The sequence below is a fragment of the Galeopterus variegatus genome, unplaced genomic scaffold, assembly GCF_000696425.1.
Source record: "Galeopterus variegatus unplaced genomic scaffold, G_variegatus-3.0.2 Scaffold231, whole genome shotgun sequence".
Taxonomy (NCBI): Eukaryota; Metazoa; Chordata; class Mammalia; order Dermoptera; family Cynocephalidae; genus Galeopterus; species Galeopterus variegatus.
The window spans coordinates 148,632-165,852 of NW_007726342.1; the positions used below are offsets into that span (position 1 = coordinate 148,632).

Consider the following 17,221-nt stretch of genomic DNA (forward strand, 5'->3'; position numbering starts at 1 on the left):
CTTTTCAGCCATCAGATGGAGGGTGTTTATTATTAGCTAACTGTCTTGTTTGGAGTCAAGATATTTCCCTCACTGTAATTATATACAGAGCTACTGTAATTTTTAAAAATTTCCTAGTATTATGCATGGTTCCCCTGAAGCTATTAAAAATACACATTCAAATGAAGAATTTTTTATCAGCACCGCACTCTCCTGAGTGAGTCACGGGCTGGCCCTAAATGAAGAATTTTTTAAATTCTAATTTTATCTTGGATCTGTTGAATGTACTCAGTGATGTAGTGTAAAGAACACAGCTGATTCTATAACACTGATAAGGAATTTAATTTTTCTGGCTTTTTAATTTGTAAAATGGGCATAGTAATTCCATCCCTATCTAGATGCCAGATTTGTTGTGATGCTGTAAATGAAAGTAAGGCCTGTGAAGTCACTTTACATAGTTAAAATTCTCTGAATGTAAGGGAATACCACTGTGATTATAAGGCTCTGATAAAAGTTATTCATAGATGTACACTTATCTATAGTTAAAGACCTAATAATGTTGTTTTGTGTGGAGACAGTTTCAGGTTGATTTTTCATGGTTTGCTTGGCAGTAGTTGAAGCTTAAGACATAACCAAACCAGGGACTCACTATTAGTTAATGCTGTGGGAGGTGCTGGGGAGATTTAAGCTGCGGTAAAACAAGGTCCCTACGCTTGAACACATTGGAGAGGTAGATGAAAATGTGTTCTTTCATTCATTCCTTTATTCAGCATTTAATACACTTATTGAACACTTAAAATGAGCCAGGCATTTTGGGGGTGATAAATATGCAGTAAGGCAATATCCTAGTCCTACCCCTCCAACTCTTCTTTATGGAAAAGTGCCCTCACACAAGCTTCTCTTTATTCTCATCTGTCTTCTGCACCTCCACCCTCTTTTGGCCTTTTGGATCGTTAGCCAGCCTGGGCCGTGTCATCAGCCATTTCAGTGTTGCTTTTCCCACGACCGTAAAAGCCTCGCTTGCTTGATCTTAGGCTGTTACACTTCGCTCGTTCCCAGCTTTGACCAATGCCCACTCTCTCTTTTTCCCCCTTTGACTCCAGGTTACCCAGAGTGCTTGCTGAACTGGCCTTAGGAGTCATCAGTGGATCCTTTAAATAATTGCTAGGCTGGATGTCAGGAAGGCAGATATGGTCTGCTCAGGAAAGGGAGAAGACAAAAATAATAGAGGCTCCTAGGTCCTTTCACTACCAGACAGAAGAGTTGGAGGCGTCAGTTTTCACACGGTTTTCCTCTTCCTGACTGCTTCCTTTTGGATTGCCCACTCTTTGCCTCAGGCATATAGTGGGGTGGATACATTTTCCCAGCAGAAGCCAGATCCCTGCCCCGCCAGCTATGGCTCTGTGACCCTGGGACTCTGGATACACGGGCAGTGACAGTTCCCTGCTAGCACATAGGGTTAGGGTGTCTCCCTAGGTCACAAATGTAGCTGTCCTCAAGGAGGCCTTAGAAAAGGTATCCAGAGCTCAGCATGTGCCTTACCTGCAGTATGCCCGTAATACATACATACGTCATGAGTGAATGAATGAATTCTCACCCTACCTAATTGCTTCCTCTCCAAGAATACTTTCATCTTCTCTCTCCTGTGGGTTCTCTGCCTCTTTCACAGACCTGACCTGGGTTTTTGGTGGGTTTTTTTGTTTGTTTTTGTTTTTCCTGTTCTGTTATTCACTAGTTACCTTAGGCCAGGTTTCTGCTTTTATAGAGTATCCCAGATAAGGAGCAGGCACATTCCTGTCTAGGATGTCCCCATCCCTGTCTCCTGCCTCTCCTTCCCTGAGGGGACGACCAGTATGGTTGACGCTGGGCACAGCTTTGATGTTGATGATCAGGAAATGTTGCCTCCTTGCTGTATAACAGTGCTTATACACAATACTAAATATTTGCAGTGTTATCCCTGCTGTAAATTTTCTCATTGCAACACTAATCTTTAATACATGTGGATATACACTTTATATTAGATTGCTTGTGAAGTATGGTTGTCTGCTCAATGCTTAAGAACTTTAGAGGAAACATTGCCAGTGGCTCATGACCCTGTACAATAAGCCTTTTAATTATTTATCAAAGGTATATCAAAATCATTTTAAATATCATGAAGAGGTCTTTATCTGGGCCTCAAGAGTGTAACTATGTTTGTAATAAATATTTTGTAATTCTTTTCAAAAGAATTTAAGAGATGCAAAAGGGTTATCAACATGAATTTATAAAGAGAGTCTCCCATAAATCTTCAAATAGTCTTCAGAGAGTCCCTTCCTACTTGTACCTGTTAAAGATCTACGAAAATGAGCTTTGAGGATTTGACAGTACAATGAGATTTCCATGATCTTGTTTGCTTTTTTTTTTTTTTTTTTTTTTTTTTTTTTTTTTTTTTTTTTTTTTTTTTTTTTTTTTTTTTTTTTTTTTTTAGGAAGCACTAATAATTTTTAGTACTAAAAGTCTGGCCAAGTATTTGAAAGCTGTTGAAGAACTGAAAAATAACGTAACTGAGGATGTAAAACTGTCTTTGGAAGAAAAGAGCAGAGATGCCTGTGCCAAGTGGGAGGTAAGACCATGATCTGTGTCTGAGGCTTATGCTTATAGGTCTGATCCTGGGCCTGCTTGTCATCAGAGTCATTCCTGGGGTTCCCCTCTCTACCCGTGTTGCAGATGGGCTGACCCCTGCAGGCTGCAGTCCCAGGCTCTGCATCAGCTGGCCTCTCTCTGCCTTCAGTCAATAACACTGTTCAGAGATCAGACAGCAATTGGAGGGAGAAGTAAAGGAGAGTCCAAAGGATTTCTTTCCCTCTTTTTTGTTGGGCAGTGTCTCTGGTGGCAGCTGTGTCTCCCCTTGGCTCCAGATTCCATGGTTCCAGCATCTGATGAGTGTCCCTGCTCCCTGGGCCCCACTGAAGCCTCCAGCCCAGGGGTGGTAGCAGCTTTCTGCTGTTGCTAATCTCTGGGTTGCCTTACTATGCCCTGTTAGACTTCTCCACGCTCTTGTCTCTTCCATAATCAATTCCCTGAATTTAATTCCCTCAGCATTAAGTATCTAGAGTGTTTTCTGGTTTCCTGGTTGGATTTTGACTGAAGCAACATATACACATATATGCATACACAAAGTTTCATACCAAGATAGATATAGGCTTCGGTGGCAGACAACCTAGATTTAGCAGCTATAACTTGGGTAAGGTACTGAACTTTTAGGAGCCTCACTGATAAAAAGGGAATAATATCACCTACTTGGCAGGGTTGTTGCAGGGATTTGTATAAAGCATCTACTACAGAATGTGTTCTGGTAATTAACATTAAAATATGTAACTAAATTGTCATTAATATTTAAAATGTGTGCGTACATATCTATGTCTAAATATGTATTTGTAATTAAATTAAATAACTACTGTTAAGGGTCCTCCTAAAACACATTTTAAAATAAATTTTTTTTATCTTAGAATGGTTTTAGATTTACACAATTTTTGCAAAGATGGTACAGAGAGAGTTCCAGTATACCTCATGCTTAGATTTCTTTATTATTAACATCTTACATTAGTATAGTACCTTTAACACAGTTAATGGGCCAATATTGATACATTATTATTAACTAAAGTATGTGCTTTATTCAGATTTCCACAGTTTTCGCCTAATTTTCTTTTTGTTTGTTCCAGATACCATCCAGGATACACATGTTACATTTACTTATGTCTTTTTTTTTTCCCTTTTTTTGTCTTTTTTACTGACCGGTAACGGGATCGCAACCCTCGGTGTCGTGCCCGTACCGGGGACCGGCAATGGGATCGCAACCCTCGGTCTTGCGCCTGCACCGCGCTCAGCCAGTGAGCAGGAACCGGTCTCCACATGGGATCCGAACCCTCGGCGGGAGCGCAGCCGCGCTCCCAAGTGGCGCACTCTCTAGTGCGCCACCGGGCCGGCCCCTACTTATGTCTTTTTAAGCTCAGAAATGTGTCTTGCGTATGTTTTCTCCCCGTGTGTAGTTTGTCTTTTCATTATCTTAACAGTATCTTTCATAGCTAAAGCACATATTTAGTTGTTAGAAAGAAAAAAAAAATATGTTTATGGGTGTGGTATGTTTTAAATCATTCTCTCCAAAGATACATGGATGAGTCAGAATATTGTTTAAGCTCTGTTTTCATCTTTTTGTTACTGTAAACATTTTTATTGTTACTACAATACTTTTTCAGTATATTCTGTTCCCATGGTTAATATGTTTCTTTTTTTTCTGCAGTCTCTTCATCATGAATTGTCTTTGTATATTCAACAACTAAAAATAGATATTGAAAAAGGAAAGCTTAATGACAATATTTCAAAACTTGAAAAGCAAATAAATAGAGAAAAGAAACTTATTCGTAGAGGAAGGACCAAGGGTCTTATCAAGGAGCACGAGGTACAACAACCTGTTTCCACCTAAATTTTGTGATTATTTGGGGGCTTATTATAAATGGTCGTGCGTGTCCTTGCCTAGGATGGACTCTGCTCTGATGATTACTTCAGCCCTCTCGTCCCCTGGATATTATCACTTGTGTGGTTCAAGCTCTCACTACAGCCTGTGCTTCTCACTTTTTAAAACTGAGAAAATTCAGCCCTCAGTTAACATTTCATGATTTCCCTTGATATGTCACAGTGGCCTCTGTCCTGAGACTCTGGTCACATATGTGTCAACTGTTGCTGAAGCACCCGCAGTTGCTTTTGTGAGGACATGGTGACCTCTGGAGTGCAGCTTTTGTGAAAACTAGCCAGTGAGGATATGAAGCAACTGGGGCAAATCTAAGGATCTCTTTTTGGTCCGCATCCTATGTGACTGTTTTATGTATTTGACAGTACTGACCCCTCTTTTCATTTCTTTTTAACTTTCTATTGCTGTGGCTCTCTCAATATCAGTCTCTCTTGTTTTTACATACACTGTATCTTCATTTTGTATATACTTATATATATTAACAATTGGGAGGGAATCCTTCTTTTTAGTATTCTTCACAAATTTCCCTTTTTTATTCTGTTAATATTTTAGTTTTGGGGGGGAGGTGGCTAATTTCATGTTTCCTCTAGCAGTTTCATGCCTCTGGGGTTTAACTGGCTCCTCTGTGATAGTAGTGCCTAAATCGGTACCTCCAGCTGAGTGCCGTCACCTGAGCTCCGTGCTCTATTTCTGACTGACGAGTAGGCATCACTGGTGTTCTTCAGAAACCTCAGATCCAGCATGTCTGAAGCAGAAGCAGTGAACTTTGCCTTCCCTTCCATTCTGCATCTTGGTTATGACAGCCATTGCTGTCTCAAATGCCCTCCCCTTCCCGTTCCTTCCCCGTCGGCCTTAATTGAGTCTGTTGCCAAGTCCATCTGGTTCTCTTCAGAGCAGTTTCTTTGCTTCCATCTTAGCCTGGCTTATTTCTCAGTAAGGTGATCCTTGCCTCATCTTCCGTATCTGTCACCTCAGTTATCCTCCTGGAGCACAGGGCCCTCCACTGGCTCCCCATGACCCCCAGGACAACTCCAAACTCCTAAGAAGTGACTCACACAGTTTCTTTACGGTCTGGCCCTAGGACACCCCGTTACCGTCCCTCCTCCCATGTCATGCACTCCAGCCACACCAGGCTACTTGTCCTTTCAGAACATCTGGTGCTTTCCATCCTCTTCGTATTCCTTCTGCTTAAAGGGACCTCTCTCCCCTTTTACTTGGAGAAATTGTACTTGTTCCTTCCGCCTCTGGCTCAGATGGTTCCTCTTGTGAGGTAGGCCTCCCCTGACTCCTGAAGGCAGGAGGTGACTGTCTCATAGCACTTGCCACACTGTGTGCTAGTTATTTGTGTGTCTACCCTACTGAACTGCGAGGTCTTTTTTCCTCCAGTGCCTGTTATACCAAGCACACGGTAGATGGCCTCTAGAATGCGAAGTTAAAGCCACACACATCTGTTGGTTTCTAGTCCATATGGAATCATCATGTAAGCTCATCTGAAGCACATTTCTGCTTGCTTTCTTCAATCAGGCTTGCTTTTCTGAGGGAGGCAGTCTGCACCAGCTTTATTGCCACATGGATGTCCTGAGGGAACTGTGTGAAGAGCTGACTTCACAGAAGAGTCAGCAGGAAGTGAAGAGAGCACTTAAAGACTACGAACAAAAGATAGAGAGACTTTCAAGATGTGCTTCTGAGATTCACACGACACTGCACCCCACCATGGGAGGCACATCGAAAAATGAGTTAGTACTTCCTAAGAATCACTATGCTTCAGGGTAAAAGGAGATGAAGCCTCCTGCAAAATCAGATGACATTAAGCATTGTTGTTCTTCTTTTGGTGTCATTTTTCTCACTCTATTTTAATATACAATTTGATTCCTTCCTAGGAGGACCATGACCACATCTGAGAATGGAGGAAGAGATTCCCACAGTGAGGTGCCGTCGGCAAAGTCAGATAATCAGCCATCAAGTGAAAAGGTGTTAAATGTGGATAGTGTGTTTTAGAAGTAAACCCAATGAAAAAGGCCAAGTGTGCAATAATTCACTTCTCATTCATTGTTAGTTTTCATTATCTGATTGTTTTCATTAACTGAGCAAAGAAGACTGCTTTTCAAAGAATTAGACTGCAACAAACCAAAACTATAGCAAGCATAACTTAATCTTCCTCTGAGGATACAAAGGGTTCTTTCAGGCAGAGACCACTTTGAACCACTACGAGTACACGTTGTCTGTGCACATTGCTAACAAGGGTAGAAGAGGTTGAGCTAGATCTGTACAGATGCCTCAGCTTCACTGAGATTAACTAATTATCATTCACCTTTTTCTTGTTATATGTATTTTACACTCCTTGGGAATTGAATTTTCTAAATTCTTGAAGTCTAGGTGAGTTGGCATTTACTGTATATCATAGCCCAGACTGCCAGTCAAAATGTGTGGGGGAAGGAAAGAAGTGTGTTGGTTTCCAGAGCTCTGCTCCAGCATCTTAGGCTTCTGTCTACGTCTGACTGTGGCTGTGTTTCAGGAAGAAGCAGTGTTTAGGGGCTGGGAGTATTCCTTTAACACATCCTTATACCTTATATAGAAGGTGAGACTCAGTCTAATACATCCCCTGTGTCCTATGGGAAGGCTTTTCTCTGAGCTGAGAAATCTCAAAGAAATTGTATTATCTCTTGGCTTGGGGTATAAATAATCAATGATGTATCCTTGAGCATAAAGCTTTTACCTTTTTCTTGATTATTAGGTATGTTTAAGATATTATATGTATTATTTTGCATATTTGTTAGGCAATGGAACCAACCAAGAATTTTAGCCCAGCATCAGAGTTAAAACCTCAACAAGAAGAAAGAAGTATGGAGAAGTACGAAAAGGATAATGGTGCATCTATAAGTAGTTTACTAGAGAGGTAAGCTCTTTTTAAACAACTGGAAGACCTACCCAAAATCTTTCATCAGTGCAAACATGGTATTCTTCTAAGAAGTTTTATTTGCCTTCAGTCAGAATTTGTGCATTTGGTCCAGTAACCTAAAGAGAATTTCCATGAGATTTCCTCATGCACTATTGACAGAAATTAAAGAAAAAATTTTGTCATTTTTAAAATTAAGTAATGTTGCATTTCATTTTTTCCCAGTTATGATACACACAGAGAGATTCTTGAATTACACCTGCAAAACAACAAACACAGAATTACTTCTGATTTCTCTAGTGGAAAGGAGAGGACTAGTGCTTGTCTGCAGGATAAACTGACAGCTCTACAGGTAATTACCAAAAATATTATTTCTCTAGTTATCTCTTTTATTTGAAAATAATGCCACCACGAGTATAGATGTCACCATTTTTATTGAGGTTACATATGCTAGATGTTTCCAAAGAACTCACGTTGTTGGATTGCTTTTCTAATGTCACCATACTCCAGAAAGTGATTTGCTTTCAAACCCAGGGAAGACTTTGGTTCAGTGTCCTAATTTATTGCTAATGCTGTAATCTGGTACTCCAGATATGATTGCTTGAAGAGTTTTTTCTTTAATTTTTTAAAATTTTATTTTATGTTTTTATTTTTTATTTATCATTATACAATGTAATTGATTTTTGTGGCCCTTTACTGATTCCTCTCTTTCCCTCCTCCCTCTCCCCATTTCCACCCTCTGCAACCTCAGTTCTTTTCTCTTAAAAAATTCGATGAATTATTGTGATCGTTGTATCATTTTATGTTTTTTTTATTTATTTTATCAGCTCCCACATATAAGTAAGAACATGCGATACTTCTCCTTCTGTGCCTGACTTATTTCACTTAACATAATTTTCTGTAAGTTCATCCATGTTGCACTTGAAGAGTTTTTGATGGTGCTTAGGACTTCATGTGATTTGGTCAAAAACAGTGTGTCTGAAGGCAGTTCAGATACATTCAACTTGCTCCTGTGTTTCTCCAAATTAACAAACCAGGGACTCTGAGTATTTGTTTCAGTCATTCATCATCTCAACCAAATTGTCACATTGTCTAAAATTGCTGTATACCAATTGTTACCAACTGTAGGGCAACAAGGGGCAAGCAGTGGAGGGAGTTTTCACTCTAATTAATGGATCATCTTTCTAAAAAGCCTTCAGAGGAAATATCGCATTTGACTCAGGAGCTAGGGAAAAAATAGTCTATAGGTGGTGAGCCCACAAAGTGTAAACTCTGCAAATAAGTATCTTCCTTATCTTGAGGATTATCCACCAAGATAAGTAGCTGGAATTGTATAGAATTATAGATGTTTAATTATAAACCATAAATTAATTCACCTTTTATTTGTTCAGAAACAGTTTTGCTTCACTCCAATATTCTTTTAGTTTAAAGGTAACAAGGATTTACTCTGTAGAGGAAAGACAGTATCTGTTCTTATGTTTATATGTATCTTTCTGAATTCTTCTCTATGTATCTACTTTAGAGGGAGGAAGTTTGGATACCTTTGAAAGCCATATTGTGGACTGCCTTGACTTCACTGAATGGGTCCTCTGAGAGCATAGTTAATATCATTGTCCCCTCAACAATACTTCACTTGTGGATGGTTGGAAAATATTTTTAAACACATTTTCATGTGAAACATTTTGTTTACTCCCACAGTTGGTGAATGTCTCATTTTGTGCCCATTCACCCATTAAGTTGATAAATTAATTTATGTGTTTCATCTAGGTCTTAAAAAATGAAACTGATGCTTGCTGGAAAGAGTTCGAAATCACTTCATTGAAGTTAGAAAATCTTGTGAGTGACATAAAGAAGTCTTTTATAGTTAAGACAAGAGACAGATTAAAGAGAAAAGAAAGAGAGCTTCAGATGTCTCTTAATGCCAGGTAAAATTCTGAAATGTATTAACCACAAATTTAATAAATTTACTAAGTTTTTAAATGCCATTTTAAACTGTTACTATACTAAAGTATGTTATTTTGTTTTGTTGGCACAACTATAAGAGAGATTACCATTATGATTGCCATTATACTATTAAGGAAACTGTATTTGTCCGTTTCTGTTGCTTGTAACAAAGTACATGGAACTGGGTAATTTGTAAGAAAATGAAATTTATTGCTCACAGTTTTGGAGGCTGAGAAGTCCAAAGTCCAGGGAACACATCTGGTGAGGGTCTTGGCTGTGACAGCAGAAACCCAGGGGTCTCACATGACAGAAAATGGCAAAGCAGAGAGAGACCAACCTCTCATGTGCTCTTCTTTTCAAGCCCTTAGAACCACACACCCATGGCTACCATTTTTAATCCATTCACTACAGCATGGTTCTATAATCTAATCACCTCTTCAAGGCCATGCCTTTCAAATACCATAGTAGGATTTGCCACCCTGAACAGTTACAGTGAGAGTTCAGCTTCTAATATATGAACTTTGGGGATACACTCCAATCAATCCACAGCAGAAACTGATACTCATAGAGGTTAAATAACATAACCAAGCCACACCACTAGCCAGAGACTTAAGTGGGACTTAAGGCCTGTCAGGTTCCAAAGGCCATGCCTTTCCCATCCTTTCTACTTGGTCATGACTTTGGCCAGGTCACATAACCTCTCTGAGCAACAATTTCTTCATTTCTAAAGCAGAAGTGTTGTTATTATCCCACATACATAGGATATGTATCTCCAGTACATATCCCCATTTTACATAGGAAGACACTGAGGCTCAGAGCCTATATGTTACTTCTTCACAGTCACATTATATACAGTAATAAATTATTTCATAATTATGAGGTTTCTTAGTCATCAAGGCAAAGTTAAATTGCATCTGGTATCTTTGTATTTCAAAAGAGAGGTGAAGGCTTAGTGTGTGTTACAATAATTTTCCATTCAGTGTGGTATCTATTAAATTATTAAGAATACTTGCACATCAGGACCCTTTTGAGAGTGAAAGAAGAGATCTGTAGTAATGATATTGAAACAGCAGGAGTAAGCTGAAGTTGTCCTGGGCCAATGGGGCGTATAGTTAGCCTAGCTCTGCTGCCTCTCATTGAATAAATGTTTGTTGAGTAAATGAATGAATAAATGGATGGATTAAAAAAAAGAATACTTGGATATAGCAAACAGCTCATTGTTTGGCATTTTGGATCAATGGGTTTGGGTTTTAATGTGATGATGTGTACATATTATTATTTTATGTTCTTGATTAAATAATGGTGTTAATGTGTTTGACAGGATACCTTTCTACTGTGTTTTCCCCTCATGTCTGGTTTATTTTTTACCCAGAATGGAGTCTTTAGGGAAGGCACTGCAGGCTGTGTTACCTATGGAGAAGGAATCTCTCCTTCTCTGTGGCTTGGACCAGCCCCTCAATGAATTGGCCATCCAGGAATTTCATCTCACTGATGCTGACAGCATTTATCAAAACCTGGGGGTAAATATACTTTCTTACAGTGTATTTTCAGAATAATCAATTCTTCACAGATTTATAGATGTGTATGGATTTTCATAGCGTAGCTTAGAATATAAGCCATACAGAAAAACCTTCAACAATTTAGACTTGTTATTTATTTCTCAGCTCTTTAATTTCTTGCAAATTTGGAGTAGGTACCAATGGAGTAAATATTGGGGTATTTTCTTTTAATTCAAAGTGAAACCTTGTTTATGAATGCCTTCTTCAATGACTGAATTCCTAAGTAGCATAGTAGACTCATATGCTTAAATAGGGATATTCTACAGTTTACTTGTTCCAAATCTCATTTTAAGTGAAAAGTATTTGTTTTATTTTTCAGATTATCAAACAGTTCCATCTCTAATTATTTGCTTTGAAGCAATACATTTATATACTTGTTTTATTTTGGGGATTGGGACATTAGGAATGGCATCAGATAATGACACAGCTGGGCCATCTGATCATTCATAATTAAAATGGTTCTTTATGTCAAAACCGTCACCTTTGGTTAAACTCAGAAGCATCTTTCTAGATCAAATCTAGTCATGTAATTTGGGGTTAGTTTCTTATGTGCAGTCTTTCTTCTTTCTGCCTCAGTTTTTTCAGCTTTTCTTACCTTTATTTTAGAATGCCCAAGATTCCATAGCAAAACAGATTGAAATATGTACCAATTTAGAAGAGTCGGGCAACTTTGCATTAAAGGAATTACACCCATTTGATCTACATGCAGTGCAGAATATTATACTGAAATACAAAACACAACTGGAAGAGATGAACCACAAGGTGCAGACAACTAAGGATACCCTCAGAGCTCTAGAAGATTTTTTAGCTTCTCTAAGAACAGCTGAACTCTCTGTTGAGCCCGTTACAGACCTTTCAGCCTCAGATACACAGGTGGCACCAGAAAATACTGCAACGGCAAAAAATAAAAAGGGAGAAATTTATCTGATGAAAGACAAGGCCAGACATTTGGATAAACGTCTGAAGATGCTTGATATAATCTTAAAAGCTGCCGAACGGGGTGAAGACACCTCCTGTGAAAAACTTCTTGATGCCTTATCCATAAAGTTATTTGAGATACATGACTACAGTGTGCAGGAGGAACTCACTGAGGAAGACAAATTAGTAGAGGCTTGTATTTTCAAAAATAATGAGCTCCTTAAAAATATTCAAGAAGTGCAGAGTGAAATCAGTAAAATTGGTCTTAAGGATCCTACCATTCCAGCTGTAAAACATCGGTAAGTATTGTTTCCATTCGTTTCCATCCAAGGTGACACATTTCTGTATTTTCAGATATTTATTAGCTGAAACAAATACTTTCCATGTCCTTCTACTTCTCTTGCATCTCTCTTTGGTGTTCAGCGTTCACTTCTGTAGGCTTTTCAAGCAAGTTTCCTTTTTGTTGATATATGCCTTTATAAAATGTTATGTAATATTTTTTTTTCTCTTTAAAGTATGTATTCTCATGGATGGAAGAGTGGTGAAGTAAGATATTTATAAAGTACTTCAAAGTCTCTTGTACTTATGTGCATTTATTACAGAGTTCTCTTAAGGATGGAAGACTGGCAAACTCCGCACATTTTGTTTCTGTGTGTGTATGTTTGGCGGCTGGCCAGTACAGGGACCCAAACCCGTATAACACTGTGCTCTAACCAGCTGAGTTAACCGCCCAGCCTGCGCACCTTTGATATTAAAGAAGCATGTGGTGGAGAATGTGCACACCTTGTTCCTGCCTCTTCCTTAGTTATTTGTTCTCTGCTCTTCTCAGCAGGATTAGGGTGGGGACTGAGTGGGAGGGCATGGGACTAAATATAAGAGGCAAGTTAAAGTTAGTACTGATTCTGGAGGCTGAGCAGAATTGAGGTAAACTGAGGTTGGCAGCCTTCTGTATAAGTGCTGCTGTTTTAATTCCAGCATTCAGAGTATGGCCTCCCGGTCCTGAAAGCTAAAATATTAGCAAGTGTCACTTTTATAGAATCCCCTCCTCTTTCTAAATCTCTCCCACTTTCTGTCTCCTCCTCCTCCTCCTCCTCCCTCCACTTTGTCAGGCACTTAAGGGTATTTGTCATCTCTTAAGGGTATTTAGCTGACCAAGTCCCTCAGTACAGCTAAGTAGGTCCTTCCCTCTGACATTTCCCTGTACCCTCAGTCCCAATGAGACTTTCATTCCTAGAGTGCGCCAGTTCATAATGATGTGTTGAACTAATTATTAATTTAGTTATTACTTTAATAAGTTTAAGTTATAGGTTTATAAATACTAAGTAATGAATATTAATATATGAATGAAAGCTATATGTTTATAAATAATATATTACTTTAATTATTTAGTTATTAATAGAGCAAATATGTATTGTTTGCCAGGCACTGTATCAGGTATTGGGGATAGAGCAGTTATCAAAATAGACAAAAAATCTTGCCCCCTGTAGAGCTATTATCTAGTGGGATGAGTAAGATAGTTAGCATGTCTAGTGGTGATAAAAACTATGGAGAAAAACTAAGGAAGGAGCAGGGTTGCAGTTCAGGAGTCATCAGGGAAGGCTTTACTGAGAAAGTGCCTTGGAGTCAAATGCCACGCGAGAGCAAGCCTTGGAAGAGGAGCCTTCTAGGCTGAGGGAGCAATCGTGCAAAGGCCAGGTAATGAGAGGCAAGGCCAGGAGGTAAGAAGGTGAGGCCCTGAGGGGAAGAGGTCACAGAGGGGTCAGAGAGGTAACACGTGTGATGGGGCTTGGCTCATGGAGGGACTTTGGCTTTTTCTATGAGTGACATGGGAAGTCATTGGAAGGTTCTGAGCAGAGGGAAATGATTTGGTTTTCATTGTAACCGGTTCTCTCTGGCTGATGTGTTGAGAACAGACTGTAGTAGTGAAGAGAAGACACAGGAAGTCTGACCTATTCCAGTATTCCAGGTAAGGGAGGTTGCTGGCATGGACCAGTGCTGAGGTGGCGAGAAGTGTTAGGATTCTCTATATTCTTTGAAGATAGAGTCTGCAAGGTTTGTTGACACATCAGACATGGAGTGTAAGAGAAGGATTGTAGTCAGTATGATTCCAGCGTTTGGCCTGAGCAACTAGAAGAGTGGCGTTAGTATTAACTGAGAGAAGAAAGACTGAAGCTTGTCAGGTATTGAATGAAAGCTCAGGTGTGCTCAGTTTTAGAACCGATAGGTCCAAAATACTTCTTTGACATTTAAGTAGTGATGTCAACAAGATTCTTAAAAATAGACGGCATCACAAGTTAGGAGAGAAGTCTGGACTAGAGGTATATGTTTGAGAGTTTTCAGCATATTAGAATGCTATTTAAAGCCAGGAGACTGGGTGAGGTTGCGAAGGGAGTGAGTTTAGGTAGACAAGAGAAGAGGCCCCGCTTGTATACTCTAGGGCCCTCCATACTAAGAGATCAGGGAGGTGAAGACAAATCAGCCACAGACACTGAGAAGGAGCAGCCAGTGTAACAGGAGGAAAATCGAGAGTCCTGGGGGCCAAGTGAAGAAAGCATTTCCATGAGGAGGAGATGATGCGCCATGTCAGGCGCCACAGACTAGTGAAGTAAGGTGAAGACTGAGGTTGGAATGTGGATTTTGCAATGTGGAGGTTATTGGAGATCTTGACGCACAGTTTGGTGGAGTGGTAGAGAGTGAATGCCTTGTGGGAGAAGATTCGAGAGAATCTGAATAATCACAATTTGTGGTAATGGGCATGCTGCCAGTAAGGATCTGGCCATCACATCTTGGGTACAAGTGGTGACAATTAGCTTTGTACTCCATGAATATTCATAACCAATAAAAAAAAATAAAGTAAAATTATAACCTAAATAATTAGAAGAAAAAATAAGAATTAATTAATTTAAATGAGACAAATTAGGGAGGAAAAAGAGAATTGGAGGAGAGGAAGGAGAGGCAGTGCACAATTTAGCAATTTTAGATATAGGCAAATAGCGTTATTCTCTCCAGGATTAGTGGACAGGTTAAAATCCTTAGTTAAATGACTCCTTTTTGATATGAGAGTTTTTGTACATAGGGTAGAAGTGCAGGATTTCCCTCACTGTCTCCTTTCTCCTTGGCCACGCCACCCTCCCTTAGGAGCCTTGATGCTCCATCATCCATCTCCTCTCGCCATACCATGTTCTCTTCCCCACACATATGCACATGCGTGCCCTTTCTCTCTCCTCTCACATGCCTGTGCACACCTCTCAGGTGCGTTCATCACAGAGAAACCTTACTGCTTATGCTTTTGCTTATTTATGATATTTATTTAAAACATCAAATTAGTATTCTGGAAATGCAAAAAGCCCCCTGAACTCTTTATTAGGAATGTGTAATTTTGGCTTTAATCTCATGAGGACAAATTAAAATTAGTGCGCTTCCCAAATTACCCATCTTGCATTGAATCAAATTGGTTAACAGTTGGCTATCAAACTTGTATCATTCATAATCCAGGAAAAAATCATTAATCAGACTGGATAAGGATCTAGATGAATATGAGGAAGAGAAGAAACACTTACAAGAAATGGCGAATTCTCTTCCACAATTCAAAGATGGCAGGGAAAAAACTCTGAATCAACAGTGTCAAAATACAGTCCTCTTGTGGGAGAACACAAAAGCTTCGGTTGCCGAATGGTAAGGAAAAAAATCTCTCCTGAATCTGAAAAAATTGTCTGTAGCACAATGAACTTTTGAAATTTTTATGTTGAAAACATGCCTGTGGGCCTAAAGGAAGGGCGAACATAAGGCTTCACACTGGGGATTACGGGACTGATGGCTGGGACAAGACCTAGAATTGTAGGTTGTAGCGAGAGTGCTCCTAAGAGCTTCTCTACAAGGGACAACAGATACGCAGTTTCCTGTTGCAGCTGTAATAAGTTACCACAAATTTAGTGGTAATTTTTTTTGGACATGACATTGTTTATTACTTTGCCAGGCAGCTTTTGAGGGACTTGGTTTTTTGTATAATTGTGTGTGTGTCTGGTTTGTAAATTCTGCAGAATATTCTCCATCCATACTTTCTCCCCCTTACCCTCTGCTTAGGGGTGGGGAGGGCTGATCCTATAGACTGTGTCATCTAGGCCAAGGGTTCCAGTGGGTTAGGAAGTGGGGGTTACTGGGAGGAGATGAGAGGGCAAGAAGAGGGAGAGGTCAGGGTGGTCCTACTCATCCCGCCTGGTTTCAGCATGTGGTTCCAGCAACTCCTGATGGTGCCCCCCTGTACGGCTCTGGGCACTTTCCTCTCTTTCTCCTTGAGGCCACGTGGCATAACCTATTTGCTGTGCTTAGTCCCTGGGTGCCTCAGCCTCCCTGGCAATTCCCCTATCAGTGGGCCTTTTACCACCTTCTTTTCTGAATTCCATCTGAGTATACCTCCTGTTTCTTACTGGAACATTAATGTGCAGTAGTAAGATAATGCCTGCCTGTGGCATGTGATCTCTATGATTTTACTGAGGAAAGAATTGAAATCCAAAGAAGCTAAAGTGATTCATCCAAAGTCACACAACTAATTAGTGCCCAGCTCTCTTAGAAACCAGATGTCCTAACTGTCACATTATCTGTACTACTTTACTTTTTTAGAAGGACTAAATCTAGAATGAGCAGGATAGATGTCCCCATAAGCAACCTGTTGCTGAATTAATATTGAAATAATCTCCTAGAATAATGCTGGGGAGACAGTTTTCCAAGATGTCTTTTGGTTAATGATGAAATTAAGATACTGATTCCTTAGGGTTATGAATCCTGTGTTTTTAGAGCTTATATCTGGTGACTTTTAAATATTGATCTGCTGACAATACTAATCTAGTGATTATACCATCTGTGTGCCAGGTAAATGTATGTGCCTATCACTCGTAGGTTGAATTGGTAAAACATTGTAGACCATCTTAAGAGGAAAAGTTCTAACTTATTGATCCTTATTGTAGGAGGCTTATAAAGAGAAAGAATGGTTTCATTATTTTCAGACATATAGCTGTTTTGTTTTTTTTCTTCCTAGTCTTGAACAATGTGGAAGAGTTTTGGAGCTCTTAAAACAGTATCAGAATTTTAAAAGTATCTTGACAACTTTGATTCAAAAAGAAGAGAACGTCATCTCCCTCCAGGCTTCATACATGGGAAAGGAGAACCTGAAGAAAAGAATAGCAGAGGTGAGTCCAAGTTCCAAAAGAAAAATTTCTTCCCAGTCACCTCATTTACAAGCCTGACAGTAAAAAGGATATGAAGTCTTTTTTGAAACTTGTTTTAAAAGAAGTTACAAGTGACTCTGTTTTAACAGGTGTCTAAGAATTTATTGAACTGATCACCAGGGCTTGAAAAAAAAATCATTCCTGAGGTTGATGCTGGGTTGCTTCTGTTTGGGTTTTGATACTCGGGCTGTGG

The 17,221-nt window shown here is 39.5% G+C and overlaps 1 protein-coding gene across 1 annotated transcript in view; it reads left to right on the top strand.

Moving 5' to 3' along the window:
• The window catches only part of SYNE2 (spectrin repeat containing, nuclear envelope 2), a 269,055-nt gene that overhangs the window by 61,077 nt on the left and 190,757 nt on the right, over positions 1-17,221 (top strand). The window contains exons 21-31 of the mRNA XM_008566257.1: positions 2,447-2,581; positions 4,259-4,417; positions 6,011-6,222; positions 6,367-6,457; positions 7,264-7,382; positions 7,608-7,734; positions 9,150-9,307; positions 10,699-10,846; positions 11,492-12,102; positions 15,299-15,478; positions 16,839-16,989. Coding sequence (XP_008564479.1) covers positions 2,447-2,581; positions 4,259-4,417; positions 6,011-6,222; positions 6,367-6,457; positions 7,264-7,382; positions 7,608-7,734; positions 9,150-9,307; positions 10,699-10,846; positions 11,492-12,102; positions 15,299-15,478; positions 16,839-16,989 — 2,091 coding nt within the window. The remainder of the gene's footprint in view (positions 1-2,446; positions 2,582-4,258; positions 4,418-6,010; positions 6,223-6,366; positions 6,458-7,263; positions 7,383-7,607; positions 7,735-9,149; positions 9,308-10,698; positions 10,847-11,491; positions 12,103-15,298; positions 15,479-16,838; positions 16,990-17,221) is intronic.